The sequence below is a fragment of the Clarias gariepinus genome, chromosome 15 (genome assembly GCF_024256425.1).
Source record: "Clarias gariepinus isolate MV-2021 ecotype Netherlands chromosome 15, CGAR_prim_01v2, whole genome shotgun sequence".
Lineage (NCBI taxonomy): Eukaryota > Metazoa > Chordata > Actinopteri > Siluriformes > Clariidae > Clarias > Clarias gariepinus.
This window is the reverse complement of record NC_071114.1, coordinates 13,586,404-13,603,372: the sequence shown is the minus strand read 5'-3', so window position 1 is coordinate 13,603,372 and position 16,969 is coordinate 13,586,404. Positions and strand designations below refer to the sequence as shown.

At 37.5% G+C, this 16,969-nt stretch overlaps 1 protein-coding gene across 1 annotated transcript in view; it reads left to right on the top strand.

The window, feature by feature from the left end:
* The first annotated feature begins 8,047 nt into the window (after positions 1-8,047).
* The window catches only part of unc13a (unc-13 homolog A (C. elegans)), a 37,987-nt gene continuing 29,065 nt past the window's right edge, over positions 8,048-16,969 (top strand). The window contains exons 1-11 of the mRNA XM_053513588.1: positions 8,048-8,060; positions 8,320-8,349; positions 8,439-8,538; positions 9,375-9,492; positions 10,204-10,327; positions 10,435-10,505; positions 10,718-10,772; positions 11,183-11,212; positions 12,152-12,347; positions 12,989-13,108; positions 14,905-15,657. Of these exons, the coding sequence (XP_053369563.1) occupies positions 8,048-8,060; positions 8,320-8,349; positions 8,439-8,538; positions 9,375-9,492; positions 10,204-10,327; positions 10,435-10,505; positions 10,718-10,772; positions 11,183-11,212; positions 12,152-12,347; positions 12,989-13,108; positions 14,905-15,657 (1,610 nt within the window). The remainder of the gene's footprint in view (positions 8,061-8,319; positions 8,350-8,438; positions 8,539-9,374; positions 9,493-10,203; positions 10,328-10,434; positions 10,506-10,717; positions 10,773-11,182; positions 11,213-12,151; positions 12,348-12,988; positions 13,109-14,904; positions 15,658-16,969) is intronic.

The window sequence follows — 16,969 nt, the reverse complement described above, 5'->3', positions numbered from 1 at the left end:
TTTATTTGAAATTATTTACCAGTGGAATGCAGTAAATAATATAGGATCAATGAAAGTGTCACATTGCCAAATAGCTTAGAATTTTGAAATAGATTTTTCAACTAGGGATTCTCTATCTCTCTCTCTTTGTCTCTCTCAGGTGGATAGGTAGTTACATGCTTGTTCAATATTTCTAATTTGTTTGTAAGCCCATAGTGCTCTGCTGCCCTCATGCTATCCCCCCAATCCAAGCATGAAAAACTTGGAGTGTATTGTATATTTGCTTTCATAATTACTGCTGAAGAACTGTTATGTATGTGTCATCAAAATAAGCTGAAAAAATCCCCTTACAATAAAACCAGGGCGCATCATTCTGTGTAATCCCTTGACATGGCTGTCATTGATGCACTGCATGGATAGTTAGGGCTAGAAAGTTATGGACGAAAAATTACTTAAGTAGCGAAAAATGAATAAATAAATGGAAGACAAATTCTTATTACAGCCTTTCTCATGAGCACGTTGACAGAAATAATAATGTGAAAATGTAGAACTGTACAATCAACTGCATAAACAAGAAATAAATATCTGTGGATATTAATGTAGAAATGTTCTAATTAAATAAATCAGTAAACTTGGAAATAGAGTAACTGAATTAAAAACAAGAGACATTTAAACAAATAAAAAATAAACTTCAATTACTTTAGAATACATGCTTATTTGTGTTACATTAATCACCTAATTAATTAATTAAGTTCATTAATATGAATTAATTAATTCCATAAAGTATTTGTTTATTTGAGTATTTATTTCAGTATATTTAAATTATTGACTAATTGGTTGATTGACTGACTGACTGGTTGATTGATTGATTGATTGATTGATTAATACACAGGCATAAATACGTATTGGGTTCTCCGCAGGAAAAAAATCGGCACCAGTCATGATAGAATTTATAGAAACACAGGGTTTTTTCTTCTTACAACTGTTGGTGGTGCTCTTGTGTAGGGTTCTAATAACAATAATAATAATAATAATACAAAAGTACCTACTGAAAGATATTTGTTACAATGTGAATGCCAAAACCTAAACTTACTGGATTTTTAATTTTATATTTATTCCTGTTGTGGTATTTATTGCAGCTTTCCCTGCAGGCACTTAAAAAGTGTCCTTTAAAAAAAAGACGAGCCTGACCCTGACACCCTGACACTAGTAATTCCGTTTCTCTCCCAAGACCAAGTCTTTTATTATTACTGTTATTTATTTTAATTAATATAAATGTCCTGTTATAAGTGGGCTGAACTTATGGGGTTAATAATTTATGGTGCTGATTGCGTCACGTCGGTGTTCAGTTTTTTTTTTTTTTTTGTAAGTGACGTCACGATAGTAGCTCTCCTCGTAACCGCGGTGCTGAACAAGATGGCTGTGCGACGGGTCACGAGAGGCTGACAAGACGAAAAAACACCGTTTTCCCCAAACGGAACATCGAGGATTAAACACTGGACCGACACCATTAAATGTTCAACTATTTTCTAGTGTTGTGTTGATTTCCTGAGCGCTTATTTCTGCTTAAAAGCCAGGTAGACAGACGCTCCAATCTCGGCGTCTCCAGTCTGTGGTTTAACGGCGTTTAATATATTTATCTGTAACGCAGTGAAATAAATCCGAAATAGATTACAAACCGTTTAAAGACATGTCACTGCTGTGTGTTGGAGGTAAGTAAGGCTTTATTTCACTCAGTGAAGTGTGTATGTGTACGAGTGTGTATGTGGGTGGGTGGGTGTGTGTATCGGACCACCAGCTGTTGGTTCTGATGAATATGGCTAATGTGTTAACTTTGCTATTATCATTCGGTCTCGCGCTTTAAAATAACTGCGAGTGCGCGTGAAGGTTTCTCTACGAGCGCGTGGACGGGTCGGATGAGTGAGGTGTAGGGTCGCAGTGAACCGCCGAGCGAAGAATTTCCCTCGACAATAGGAAACACGACAGTGAAACGAGAAGGCGTGTAAGCAGAGCCAGCAGATCCTTTCAGTTTGCTCACAGTGCCATCTTGCTCATTTCGATAGTCTGTGGCTTTGGTCGCTTTTTCTGTCCAGCGTAAAACATTTCTTCAAGCTTAACATCAGTGTAAAAAAAATAAAAAATAATAATCATTACAAAAAACACCTTAATGTTAGTGTCTAGATGCCCAGGACAGCAGAGGGCAAAGAGGCTCTAGCATGAGAGGGGTGTGTTCCCACCTCATGTTAAAATATGTTATACTGGCTGTTTTTTTTAATAATAAATAATGTTACAGTAGACTGGTAGAATATTTCTTCTATTTCGCTTGCCCGTGTGTGTGTGTTTGTGTGTGTGACTCACTTGTGTTAATGGACCCAGTAGTGCACAGCAAAATCCTTGTTAATTCATTCATTCATTCAGTCATTCACTCCTTCGTCTTAAGTATCATCTGTATCCTGGCCAGGGTTGCAGTGGAATTTGAGGCAAGAATACACTCTGGTAGGGATGTTAGTCCATCATAGGGCACCATGCACGCCCACACACACACTCACACACACACACAATACTGGAATTTTGACATTATGTCTGAAAATTTAATGGTTTAATGATGGTAGTAGCACAGTGTTAATCGAATATTTAAAAGCACACAAGTTGCTGGTAAACATTCGAGGCACAATTTATATCATGCAATCTTTGTTTGAGGATGTCTGGCATATTCTTATATAGACGACAAAAAGCAAAAGGGAAAAAATCCTCGCTGTTCTTATTCCTGATCAAGCAATTATTCAGAACAACCTTTCTGTAAAATCTGTTATAAGTAAGCATATTCATCATGGTGTTTTTGTTATAAGCTGAAAGAGAGAGTAGCTATATTGAAAGGCAGTGTGCAGAGTCGTGCAGCACAGCTTAGCCAGGAATAGTTGCTGTATTTAGTTTGGTCCGCAATTGCATGCTTTATGATTTTGAAAACGATATTTTGGAAAAATTATGAACATGTTAGGAGTGGCAAATGTGACTTGTTTACGGCAGTAATGGATTACTTAGCCAAAGGGTTTTCAAATATATATATATATGTGTGTGTGTGTGTGTGTGTGTGTATGTATGCATGCAATTGTGCATGCAATTGTGTAAGTCCAGAGTAATTTGGTTTAATTTGGTAAAAAAATTTTGGGAGTCCTAGCTGGACACAAAAGGAATGGGCATTAATGTAGTAATCTACTTGATCTGTTAAAAAAAATACTGGGTAATGGATAAATATAAACACATTTTAAACCATATTTTTAAAAAAGCCATTCAATCACACACCATTTAGATCTATAAACAATTTATAGTTCCCAGTCCACCTACAAGCATTTTTTGGGAGGAAGCCTACATAAGCACATAGGGGTCATGTACAGAATCTCTGCAGAAACAGTAACCCAAGCTTAGGGTCGAGCCAGGGACCTTGTGACTGTGAGATAGCAACGCTACCCACTGCACCATCATACCGCCTACAGTAAAATTCTCTTAAAATAAACTATACTGCAACAGAGTCTTACTCAACCTCTCTGATAAATAATACACTGGTAATTAACTTTGCTTACATCGAGCTTGTTTACATTGATTTGCACATGCCTGTTAAAACTGGAATACTTTAAGACAAAAGTTTTATTCCTCAGAAAGTGTCATCTGCCATGTCCACTGATGATGACAATAAGAATTGGAATTCCATAAAGAGAACACAGTCGAATGAAGAGATACACACAGTGCAGTTAAACTGCAGTTATAAGCATTCTTGAAATGCTGTTATGTCAAATTGTTGTATAAATTATTTAAATTTATTCAAATTCTTCATTCTGATTTGTCAGAAAGGGTGTATTAAATTTACAGAACTACTAAAATTTTCTAACAGAAGTGCATATGTAAGACAAATCACAAGTTTTTTTTAAAGCCCTTCTCCTAATACATTTTACTTTTTGTAGTGGCACTAAAACAGATACTTGTATGTTGGACACACAATGGTAATGGGAAAATGTGTGAATTTTTGATATATAATATCTTTTGATAAGGCAAATTTACTTTGAGGTTGACTTTTTCCAGTGAAGTCTCAAGTGTCAACATTTTGCAACATATAGAGATAAAGCCGTTCCTTGGTCACATCCTTTGTGTGCTTTCTGATTTCTCAATGAAAAGAAATATGAGTTCATGAAAGAGGGAAAAAAAGCTGTTAATATCTGCTTTAATTTAAATGATAAGAGGAACTAACTGTTTTGTAACTATAAAATTAGAAAAATCACACTGTGCTATTTTTTACTGAATAATCTTGCAACATAACAACTTACTGTTACTGGTCGTCTTCCTCTTAAAGCACATCCCATTATGTTTTTCTTTACGTAGATACAATACACTCTTTTGAGAGTACTGCTGTACTCCGTACTTGGAGTACTTCTATAAACATACCTGTATTACCAAATAGCCCAGTTGATTGAACATTAAACTAAACATTTATTTCATTAGTCTTCCTTTTCATTATTTTTAAACTAATTTTAACCCAAGTTAGGCATTTCCATTTCCTCCCACCAGATAATTCTCCTCTGTTGCATAACAGCTACCACCCAGTGAGGTTCAGGGTTACCATGTGCTTTTTTTATGGGACATGAAGCCAGACTCCACATCTCTTGCCATCATATGGCAGCTGAATGCACTTTGATGGATATCACTAATTTTGTTATTTCATATACATTAGCTCACAGACACAATCAGCTAGTGTTCTGTTGATTGAAAGGAGAGAGGAATGTCATATTACACTCACCTGTTCAATTGAACAGGGATAGTTATATATAAACTTATATGTAGTAAATCTTAATTTTGGCACGGCATGCAAAATAAAATATTGTGATTATGGGTGCTGTTTTATAAAATATCACCCACACATAGTATGGAAGAGATCCTCCAGGATTAAGAAACACTGATGTATGAGAAACCTGTTACTGCACATGTGAAATTAATGATGGTAACATGTTTCCCCCCTGGACTTATTTGCTATTAATGACTTACTAAGCTTAATCTGTTGTTCAGTTTAGTTTAGGCAACTGACTGGCCTGTGGCTTGTCGAAGTCTATTCACCTGACATATTTCTTGCTTGCCCTCACATGCACTGTAGTGCCCCGGGTTCATTATAAATGGCCACCTTACAACCTTACACCCTGAGTCCCATTTACATGCACGCCTACCAGTCTGCCACCAGTCTGTAATGAATCAGAGTTTCCAGCACCGACGGTTAAGTGCGACCGCGTGCGGGTGTGGGCGAGTGTCAAAGAGACTGGACAGATTCCTGGCAACTGCTTTAAAACCCTAGCAGATGCACAGTACTAAGGCTTGTCTGTTCTCATTTGAATGTTTTTTGTATATTTTATAACCATATTAATTTTATCTTTTGTTTTATTCAATTTTTGCCTCTTTTAATTCTTTTTGAAATGCCTAGATATATTTAGCGTATGACATTATGAACTTACTTATGCTGATGCAGATGTATAAACGTTGCAGCTTTGTTTTAAAACATGCATAACTTTTGGCTTTGCCCAAAACTTGAAGTATTCTCAAAGCATCTTTGATACACATTTATGCAATGTAAAATATTTGTTGATGCTGTCCATAAGTGTTAAGAAATCAAAAGTGTTTATTACCAATTTACACTTCTTTTAGAGAACTTGTTACTGTTTGCTTCGATTTATTTCTTTTCTTCTTCCACAAGGATTATAATAATCTCTAGTCACTGTGTGACTAAGTAAGCCTTTCAAAATTGTTCAGAAATTATTTTTAAAAGAAATTACTTATAAAAACAAAACTCTTACAAACTCTCAACATTTATTGTGGGGGAAATTCATCATGACATGCAAATTGTTTTAACTAAATGTTTTAGCCAATGTTTTAAACATTCATTCATTAAACTTATTATACAGTTATTGCAGTTCTTTATGGCAAAATATAAGCAGAATACATATTAAAATGCTTCAATTAGAATATTAAAATGTAACAAACTGATTAGAACATGTAGGTAAATGTGATAGGCATGTCATCTGAAAGTAGGGTGATGTAATAAACATCCGTATGAAATTTGAGCAAAGCCTGTGGTGGATCCAGAGCCCATCCCGGGAACACACAGGACAGGAGGCAGGAATGAAGACACCATAAAGTAAATTGATGCAGATATATAGGTATTTATATATTTCATAAACAGTATATACATTCTACATTCTTATTCTTCACAGAATTCTTCACACCCCTCTGTTCTAATTCTTGGACCTTACTAAGCGTGAACCGAGTCTTCAACAAAAACGTGTAAATTAGATCTCTGTAGGAAATATTCTTTTCACAACTTACAAGATTTAACACGCCACACGACTGACTCTTTCGGTGCGATTAGTTCCAGTCCATCAGTAGCCTTGAGCAATTACATCAATACAAGTATATCTGTTTAATATCATGAAGGTACCGTATGCAGAGCAGATTCATTAGCTCTGTGAGCTTTCTATTTTTGTAGATTTCCAAATTTGACAGAGACAATTTACAACCTTTCACCCTTCACCCAAGCAGCCTCATTGATCATCATTTCTACCATTATGGCCATGTTTTTTATGTTTGCGCTTGTTTTGCTTTGGAAGGCCAGCTATACAGCTCTGTTTTATGCCACTGAAAACAGCCTGGAAAGTTTCCACATATTAAATAAATAATCTTAGATATTAAGTTCAGCCACCTAATTTTTGAAACCCAGCTTGGTATATGTGAGATTTTTTTTTCAAGCAGCATGACATTCCAATTTCAAAAAGGATTGCTTATTATTTTCAACATTTTTGTGTTTTTTTCCCCTCCATTTGTAAGGAATTGGATTTGAACGCTTTAAATCCAAGCCTTCAGTTAAAATATGTTTTAATGTTGTTGCTTTCTGCAGAGTTTTTCAAAGCAGCCCCTCCCAAATCTCAGCTCTCTGTCACAGTAAAGCAGTTATTTTTAGTACTGGGAATACAGCACTCGACGGCACTGAGAGATTAAATAGAGCTCATGTGGAAGCAACGATGCCACATAAAAGGGAAGCTGTGTGGTAGCAAAACTTGTAAAATCTGTACCAAGGCAATTTTAATTAATTCTGCTGGTTGGTGATGGCCCAACATTTTAATATATTGGTTTAATATTCATTAACATTTTTAGTCACTGGTTTGTAGGGACATCCAGTGGCTTTTATCAAATGTTTACACGTGTATGTAAAACTGGTTGGATACACTCTAATAACACAAGAATTTAGACCATTTAAGTACTCAATATCTGTTCAAGTGTTTTTTAAGATGCTCATCATCTTTCAGTTTTGAGGAATACATCGAACAGACTCCAGAAGCTCATACTCTGTAAACACCATAGGAGCCTTTTAAACATCCAGACATTGTTAATGCCTTTATAGCTAAAGCATGTATCAGGTTCTAGAATATATAAATAGATGTTGTAGCCTTCTGAATGCATTCATGGTTTTGTAGCCACTTACAGGCCTGGACCATACCAAAGACAATACAGATCTAAGATCACCTCTAAGTTTTAATACATTATTGTTTTAAATTAATACATTATTTGTTTTAAAATAATGTTTAAACTTAAATTAGTTAGGTTAGTCAGTTTTAACATCCTGTTCCTAAGCTGAGTTAGGACCAGGAAGTTAAATTGAAAACCATGATACAGTACCATTATACAATGAATTGATGATACTGTTCTATAATACTATATCTAATTATTACCATTGAGCATACTATAAGATTAGTTTCATAAACCTTTTAAATGAAACATCAGGAGAATAAACCCAAACCTAACCTTTCCAGCTGTCATGCATGTCAAGTGCACCTACCAGGAGTGAGAAATCCTCGCGTTGTTTGTGTAGCCATCATTACAGACATAAAAGCAAGATTAAAAAGAGACAGCATGGCATTTTTTTGCTGTGTATTCCAAAGTGAAAGGTGGGTGTAGGGGATTAACAGGAGAGCTTTGAATTTTAATGCCACAGTTAGACTGAAGCTTGCCATCTATGTTGCATGGGTTTATATGAATTATGAATAAGAATGGTAAAGTAAGAGCGCCTTTAAAATTGTTAATTTTTTTATCCCTAAAGCAAAAGTGACAGTGGTGTCTTCTCCCATTTTTATGGTGCATTTTGTGCCATTTCTGTCCTAGAGAAATGCCATTGACTCTAAAAAAGATTATTTTTATTTTTTTATTTTTTGTAAAAGCTCCAACAACTGGGCATGTTTTTTTTTTTTTTTTTTACTTTTGAACACTGGAGTATTTGCTTTACTTTTATTAATTATTTATTTTTTGTTACAGTGAAAAAAGCGAAGCTAGATGGACCACAAGGTAGGTCAATTTCCATACTCTGTAGGTTTTATCCATCTTAGCATTACAGTACAGCAGTGTATCACACCCATCACCTGTGTGTGTTCCAGAGAAATTTAACACTTATGTGACACTGAAGGTGCAGAACGTGAAGAGCACCACCATTGCTGTGCGAGGCAGTCAGCCATGTTGGGAACAGGACTTCATGTTGTGAGAAACTCTTTTGTTTTTTTCTCTCTCAGAAGCACAAGAGACTTTGCTGGAATAATTTTAATGATTTCACTGAGAAGCAAATTTAACTCCAGCTAATTATATAATAGTGATTATGTTTTTTTTTTTCTCACTTTGGGCTCTCTCTAAACATTAGCTTTCTTAAGTTCTTTACACTTGTCTGTAGAACTGGCAATCTACTCAGAAAGCATTTGGAGTTCCCTGGGTGTTGACACATGCCCACTTCCCTGATGGCCTCAAGCTCAAGTGGATAGATGTTACCTAGTGCTGCTGACAGCAATTCCTGTATTGTGAACAGATCTTTTTGAGTGATGTGTAGACATTTGTAAGCCAAATTCAGTTAAAACACAGTCAGATCATGCTTAGCTATCTCTCTGGTTGGGTTTAATCTTCTATTATTTTGCAAGATTTTGCCCTGTAGTCATAAACACAGTGATTGGTACTGATATCAAAGCTATTATTAGGATTAGATGCAGCAAAGTGATTTCCTTCCTGTGGAGAGGAACTTATTGAGCCTCATAATGCAGATGGCAAAAGCCCTGCCTTACCCGGGAGGGTTCTTGGTGTTAGATTTATAGATATAGTTTTATAATACAAGATTTTCATGAGCTTAAAATCCGTGCTTTTCAATGTAATGTGTTTAAATATTCACGTAAATGTATTAAATATCAGGAAAATATGTTCCAAACAAAGTGAAATGTGGTTATAATGGTTAATTTGCTTACATTAAGCTGTCCTGGCAAATCCTGACACTGGCATCTTTGTAGTGTCCATGAGTGTCTTTTATTCTTCTTATCCACACCTTTTTCTCCTAGTGAGATTAGCAGGCTGGATCTGGGCCTGACTGTGGAGGTTTGGAACAAAGGCTTGATCTGGGACACCATGGTGGGCACGCTGTGGATCCCTTTAAGCAGCATTCGCCAGTCCAATGAGGTATGGCACAGATGGTATGCTCATATCCAACAGCCTGCTGCACTACTCACCCTCTGGAGGCCTATACATGCAGAATCTGGCCAGCTGGCTTTCAATGCATATTAAACTCCCATAGAAAATAAGGATTTTTAAAACAACAAACATTACATCCTTATAAATTCTCTTAGAAGACAGGCAGACATCAGAGAATCTCATACCAATACATATCATGCATTATTTTGTTCTAGTATGGAAGCAATACAATTAAATAATCCCAGTTTCTTACAGTGTCATGGGTGTTTTGTGGTGTATGATGATCCTGTATGATTAGGAACAAATGAATTTTTTTATATATTTACATGTCTATAATAGTAACTACAAATCTTTCCTCTGAAAAAGCCTTTCCATGTATAAACCATAAAGTATACAGATTAAGAACTGAATTTCGCAACAACAAAAAAAAAGCTTGAAAAAAAGTTCCCTAACATGGTGCAGTTAATTTAAATATTAATTGACTGTACAAGCAATTGACTTCCATCATAAGTTTATTTGGTTTAAATGGGCTTTGGCTTTTTATTCAATGTTGGGAAGACTTACACAAAGATTCAAAAGCATTTCCTTAATAACACATAGTGTAAAAATAATTCACCTAAAAATAATACTCCTTTTCTCCATCACACAATGGCAACCACAAAAGCTCACAGTACTGTCTTTTAATGTCCCATTTAACAGGAAGGGCCGGGGCAGTGGATGACTTTAGATTCCCAGGTCATCATGGCAGAAAATGAGATCTGTGGCACAAAAGATCCAACTTTTCACCGTGTGCTTCTGGACACACGCTTTGAGTTGCCTTTAGGTAAAATTAACGCCACTTTCTGGTATATTGATTGTTAAAGTGAGTCTAGTTGACTTCATCTTGTGACATGCTGATGAACAACTAGCTGTTGAAATCTGTAATTTCAGACATTCCAGAGGAGGAGGCTCGCTACTGGGCCAAAAAACTAGAGCAGCTTAATGCCATGAGGGACCAAGATGTGAGTTTTCTCATCCATCTTCAGACTTTTGGGCCAGAAGGCCAGAGCAGTATTTAATTAAGAGAAACTGTCACTCAGTCATCCAGAGTGAAGAGTGTTTTGATTACATTTCTTCTTCTCTCGTGTACCCACTGATGTGAGGGAAGTTAAAAGCGATTGTGTCATTACTAGCTCTTAGGCCCTTGTAGTTATTGTGTTGTTTATTCATGCAGTATTCATATCAAGAGGAGCAAGAGAGACCACTTCCAGTGCCATCAACACAGTGCTGTGAGTAGACACACCACACTATCACACCCTTTTCTGCCACATGCACACAGGCCGAGACACACATTTCACAAGCTTCATAATCAGACTGACAGGTACAGTGTGTGTTTTGAGAATGTAGATGTTACAGTCAGCAAAGGAGTTTTATCGTAAACATTTCAGTTTGAGTTATAAAGGGGAGGAAAAGGGGGAATAGCTCATATGGTCATGTAGCTCATGGGTGAAAGCTCTGATTAGATGTAAATGGTAACAAATGTATAACCCAATCACAGATTGCCTGCAGCAACAAGGTCATACTCACCTTCTGATGTCCAGTTTACACCCATGTCACGTTTGGCCTTTAAGATCCTCTGAACCACCTGCTCATCACCTCTGTGATCTATCTGTAACTGATTTTCTCTTTTCTATTGTAGGTAATTGGAGTCTATGGGGAGACCAGCAAAGTAAGAAACATTTATTTATTTTATTGTATTTATTTAAAGTCTTCTTTATACAGCAGAACAGTTACATGTCATTATGATATTTTAAACGGTTTGTAGTTCTATATTAATCCTATTTTATAACATACTGTTAAATTAAATTCAGTTATATTTATATAGCGCTTTTGACAATGGTCGTTGTTGCAAAGGAGCTTTACAGAACTTGTAAAAAAATGGAATTCACTTTGAAAATCGTCAGGAAATATGTATAAATCGTAATTATCAGATTGTCCCTGATGAGCAAGCAGAGAGCAACGGTGGCAAGAAAAAATCTCTAAGAAGAAACCTTAGTGGGCCTCCGAGTGGCGCAGTGGTAAAGTGCTCGCCCTATCACCCGGGGATCGCTGGTTTGATTCCCGGGTGATGCTGTAACCTCTTGCAGCCGGAGGTTCTCTCATAGGGGAGGGATGAGAGGTACTTCATGCTCCCACATTAATCACAGCTCCACAGCAATTAGCGGCGACTGTGAGCTTGCGCAAGTGGAAGGGGTAGATAGCGCTGTCCTCCGAGTGAGTTACGCCGCCCCCAACCTTAATTCAGTATAACAGGAAAGTTGGTCAATATAAACTCCACTTTGGTTATTGGAGGCTCAGGTACAAAACTGTCTGTGGAAATTTCAGTCCTGAACTATTGAGCGACTGCCATCATCAGTCTCCCATAACTGTAGCAAAGATCTGCTTCTTTCTCTTAAAAGTCATGATTATGATTTACATTGTTTCCAAAAATTACAAACTACCCCTTTAATTCTTAAAAAAAGTAAAAATTGCATGAGACAGTCTTGTTAAAATTATTTTTCACATCTTTAGCCAAACGTTACATGTACAACATACAATACAACGTACAATATACTCTTGGAAATCGAAATCTGCTGCATGTGTTTAAATCATTACATCATGCTTACAGATGATGATCCAGACAGTGCAGTGGATGACAGAGACAGCGATTACCGCAGTGAGACGAGCAACAGCATTCCTCCTCCCTTTTACACAACATCTCAGCCTAACGCCTCCATGCACCAGTACCCCATTCGCAATGTGCACCGTGGCTCCCGTTATGATGACATGCAAGACTATGAATACGATAACCAGAGAACTATGAGGTACAGAATACTATGACCAGTGTGTGTGTTTGTAGTTTATGGTCGTATTTTAAGTGCTTTAATCACATCAGGCTCAGGTTGTTTCTGCTTAGTACAATTTATTAAAATTGTAGTTCAGTAGATAAACTGTAATGCATGACTATGAATTCACATTATCCTTTTGAACTTTCTCAGAATATTCAGGGGTTGGTGGATACAAGTCCTCGGATGAGCATTTATTGTGTACATAGAATTGGTGTGGAGTATCACTGGCACCCCTTCTGACCTGAATACTGGAGATATGTGCAAGCTTGTGTCAGTTCCATTAACCCATGTTTTATCTGTCTAAAGCAATATCGGTTTTGGAAACTAGTGTTGCATTGAATGTCGGGACGCATCAGCACATTTCATAATCCATACTCCTTTATAAGATAAAGGTTTAAAATTCCTTCTGTAACATTTTAATTCATGAATGGCTACACAATGTTTGCTAAAGCTGTTTATGAAGAGTCTTTTATGCAGCCTGGTGAACTGACCACCTGGATTTGGAGGCTAAATCATGTTAGTTTTACTATGGCTGTCCATTTAAGGCTAGATGCAAATAAGCCATGACTTATGCTCCTCCTCTTCCTGCCTTGTCCCTTCCCCTTCCCCCCTCCCAGACGCTATGATAGTTTAGACTCCGCCACCAACGGCCGCAGTGATCTCGATTCGGCCTCCGGCTCGAGCAGGCGGACCAGCCGCCAGTACTCCTTAGACAGTAGGCGCTCGCTCTCTGATAGGTGGGTCTCTGTAGCGCCTTCACTCCACCCTTCTCTTCCTGCTGCTGCTCCAGCCTGTAATTCTCTGCCGCTGTAATGATGTCGTGGATTTGGACATGTCTGGTTCTGTGGTCCTTGCTGTGCTTGCATGCATGCGCACAACCCTCTTCTTTTACATGCATTATTTATATTGATTATATATACATATGTATTTCTGTATCTTTTGTTCTCTACATACTTCTGTGTACTCAATGATGCAACATAACATGTTATTTTGATGTGTCTGACTGAATGCTTTTGGTCCTTGCCGCTGTTTGTAGTGCTGTGTCAGGTCAGCTTAGGATGTCACACAGTAAAAAAAAAAAACGGGAGTGTGTTTTTTTTCTAGTATCCTGCAATTCGCGTGTCTTTTGCCTGACAGAGATGGAGGGTACCTCTGTGATTCAGTATGTCAGACTAATTGCATGTGTAATTGCAGAGCAAATAAAAAGCCCATGCTCCGAGTTGGCAGCTGGTGAGACTTTATGTATGGATCAGAAAGCAGAAAACTTGCTCCTTAGTGTTCACCAGTTTCCTTTTGTTTTGTAGTACAGGGCCCTAAAGTTGGCCATCCTCTAAACACTCACACCATTTCAAGCTTCCAACTGTTAACTTCAGTAGTATGAAACTATACATGTGATGTTATATATTGAAGTCAACTGATTTCCCCACCATTTACATTTGTCAGAGTAATATTTTGTAGTACCTTGTTTTGCCAAAGGGATAGACAAAATTCAAGCAAGCATTTGGGCAGACTTCAGGTGGAGTGGTTGGGTGTGGATGCTTTACAGGGGAGGGAAAAGATGCTAGACCTGCATACTGAACAGCTTACAAGAAAAATGCTGTTCAGTATAGAAATAAGTAAACAACCAAAAAAAAAGCTGAGGCGATAGGGATACCTCCTGTTAGCTGAGTTCAGGTCAGCTTTAATGTAGCCTTGACAGGTGAGAGCTGCTTACAGACATAAACCTGGATTTTTAAAATTTCTTTTAACCTTTTAGCTTTTTTGAAAAGTGAGTGTGAGGGGGTGCGTGCGTGTATTCTTTCATTTTTATTCTCTATCTCTCACTTACTTGGATGAATTTGTTATTGCTAATGACTGTTCTTTTAATCTTGTTATCTTGCTTTGATGTTAATGTTAGGAAAAGCTCTCCAAAATCGTATGTTTTTGTGCTATATTTGAGTTTTGACATCTGCTTTCTTCACAGCTTAGTAAATTAGTGTTACATTTTTACTTTAATTTCTTTTGCTTTGTGTCGCACTGGCCATCTACATACTGTAAATGCACACACACTAGGGCTGTCAGAGTGAATTTCACTGTTCAGATGTCAGCATTGTCAATATTTAATATTAACTGATGTCATTACTCTATTTTTACATAAAGAATGTTTATTACCACGTGTACAGAGCATACAGCATATAGTATAGTGTCAGGCTGATTATATGTGTGTCCTGCATAATTTGTTTTTATAACTATTAGTAAAGAAAACATAACAGTATATTTTCGTAATCTTTATGACCAAAAAATGGCTCTTTACTTTGATAAAAATTTCATAGGTTTTGCTTGTACTCTCTATGACGTGAAAGCAGAATAGCACTGGAATTATCAATAAAATGATGGTAATATTTAAATGCATTTGAATCCTAAATATTTTAAGTAATTAAACCTGCAATGCAAAAGGAATTTGACAGCCCTACAGAATTTTTGTCAGTGTTACCATATTCTCTTTCTGGCATCTCCTCTTTTCTTGTTTAACACTTCCTTACACTCTCTGCAGTCCCACGGGGTCCAGTCGATACGCTTCATCAGGTGACCTGAGCCGTGGTAGCTCGCAGCTCAGCGAGGATGGCGAATGCTTCCGAGGCTCCGGAGAATTCTATGATGAGAACGATTCCTACCACTCATGCCACTCCTCAGTCAGCTATGGTAAAGAATCACCTGGCTGGGACCAAGACGAACCTCAAGGAGTTTATAGTGATGAAGGTAGTTATGTCAAAGATGGAGGGGAGGAAGGTGCACTGTATGAGGATGAGGATGGTGACTTGTACGAGCAGGAGGAGGGAGATTACCCCTATGAGGAAGAAGAGGGAATGGGTTTCGAAGAGGATGAGGACTTATATCCTCTTGATGGTACACTTAGTGAGGAGCATGAGCCCCCATATACACCCACACCAACCAGTGTGGCTCCCTCGTTAGTTCGAGAGACGTCTGGCTTTAGTCGGCCACCTCTGGAAAAGCAGACATCGATGCACCAGCATCAGCCCCCACAGGCTGAACCTCCATTCCGGCCCAAAGATTCTCTCACAGAGGCTGTGGCGAAGCAGCAGAGCTTTGAAGACTTCAGCAAACCTGCCAGCAAATCAATCACACCTGCCTCTGATCTGGAGCCCCTAGGTCCTGCAGCACCATCATTCACACCTGCAGCAAAACATGTTGGAGCCACTGAGGAGTCAAAGCCTACGATTGCGCCTCCAGTTTCTGAGCACCTGCCTGAAGCCCTGCCCGAAAAAATGGAAGCACCTCCAGAAAGGTGAACTGTCAAATTCGAATTCTAAACAGGGTTGGGCAAGATAAATCAAAATAAGGAACCTCGAGTATGATAATGCTGTTATATAACTGTTCTGCAAACACAAATTATTATCAACAGAGTTACGATTTTTATTTAACCAATTATTTTGCTCCACCAACACATACTGTATTCCTCCGTGACTGGTGGAACTAACTAACTGCAACTAGCGGAGCTGATTAACCTACAAATTGTGTAATTAACAGGTAAAAATAGTTTAAAATTCTTACCAGTACTCTGTCATCAAAATGTGAGGAGAACAAACCATAGTTATGGTGGACATTGCAGTAAATCTTATTATTATTTTTTTTTGTTTTTGTATTTCCACTTATTCCTCTGAAGAATATCAGCTCTGTTAACTTACAAGTTTCCGGGGTTCAATCATAAATAGCGTTAAATAGAAATTTAGTTTGCTATGTAGGGTGTACAAACCTTTGTCACACTAAGTAGTGCGGTTGATCAGGAATTTTATGTTAGAAGCTAGTTAGCTTTGTTGCCTTAAATAAAAGAACACAGTTGGTTCGGAGACAATTCGGATTGACCTTGAAGCATATATATTTTCTATATATTTTTTTAAAGATGGGATAACATTATCAGATGTGTTTTCTTGCTGAAAGTGCTTCTGTAACTGGTTTTGAGTGTGCTGTTCAGCATGCAGTCGCTCTCTCCTCAGTATGGCAAACCATATAGACCTACTTTTACCCATGCTGACCACCGACGGTGTAATTAACAGTTATTAGAAGACCTAGGATGCAGAGTGATACATACAGTATATACTTACCTGTCCCAGTGCTGTTACTGTCCATTATTATCACTCGTGGAATGCCTTTATTCCAATCAGATTACTTGGTTAAAACTAACTGTTTAACACCGTTGTATAATATACTGTAGCTTATTCGACTGCTCTCAAGCATCCACCTAGAAATATGATGGCTAATCAGTGGCCTACAGCCACTGGAGACTTACAGGTTAAATAAAATTTAAAAACACACACACACATTAAACCAATAATGTAATAATACCAGTCATTGTAATTGCATGCTACATAGAAATAAACACTGCTGCATATCCACCCTGATAAGTTCAGGCGTTGGGATGTTATGTTGGTCAGGACCTACTGTATTTACAAGCATGGGCTGTCCATGATGAGTCCTATGAGAACAGTATTTTGGATTATTTCCTGTTACAGTTTTTATAAAATGGAGGCATAAATTACATGGATTTGTTTTTATCACATTCAAGAACATATTTAGTTAAATAAACACAGTAAAAGCAG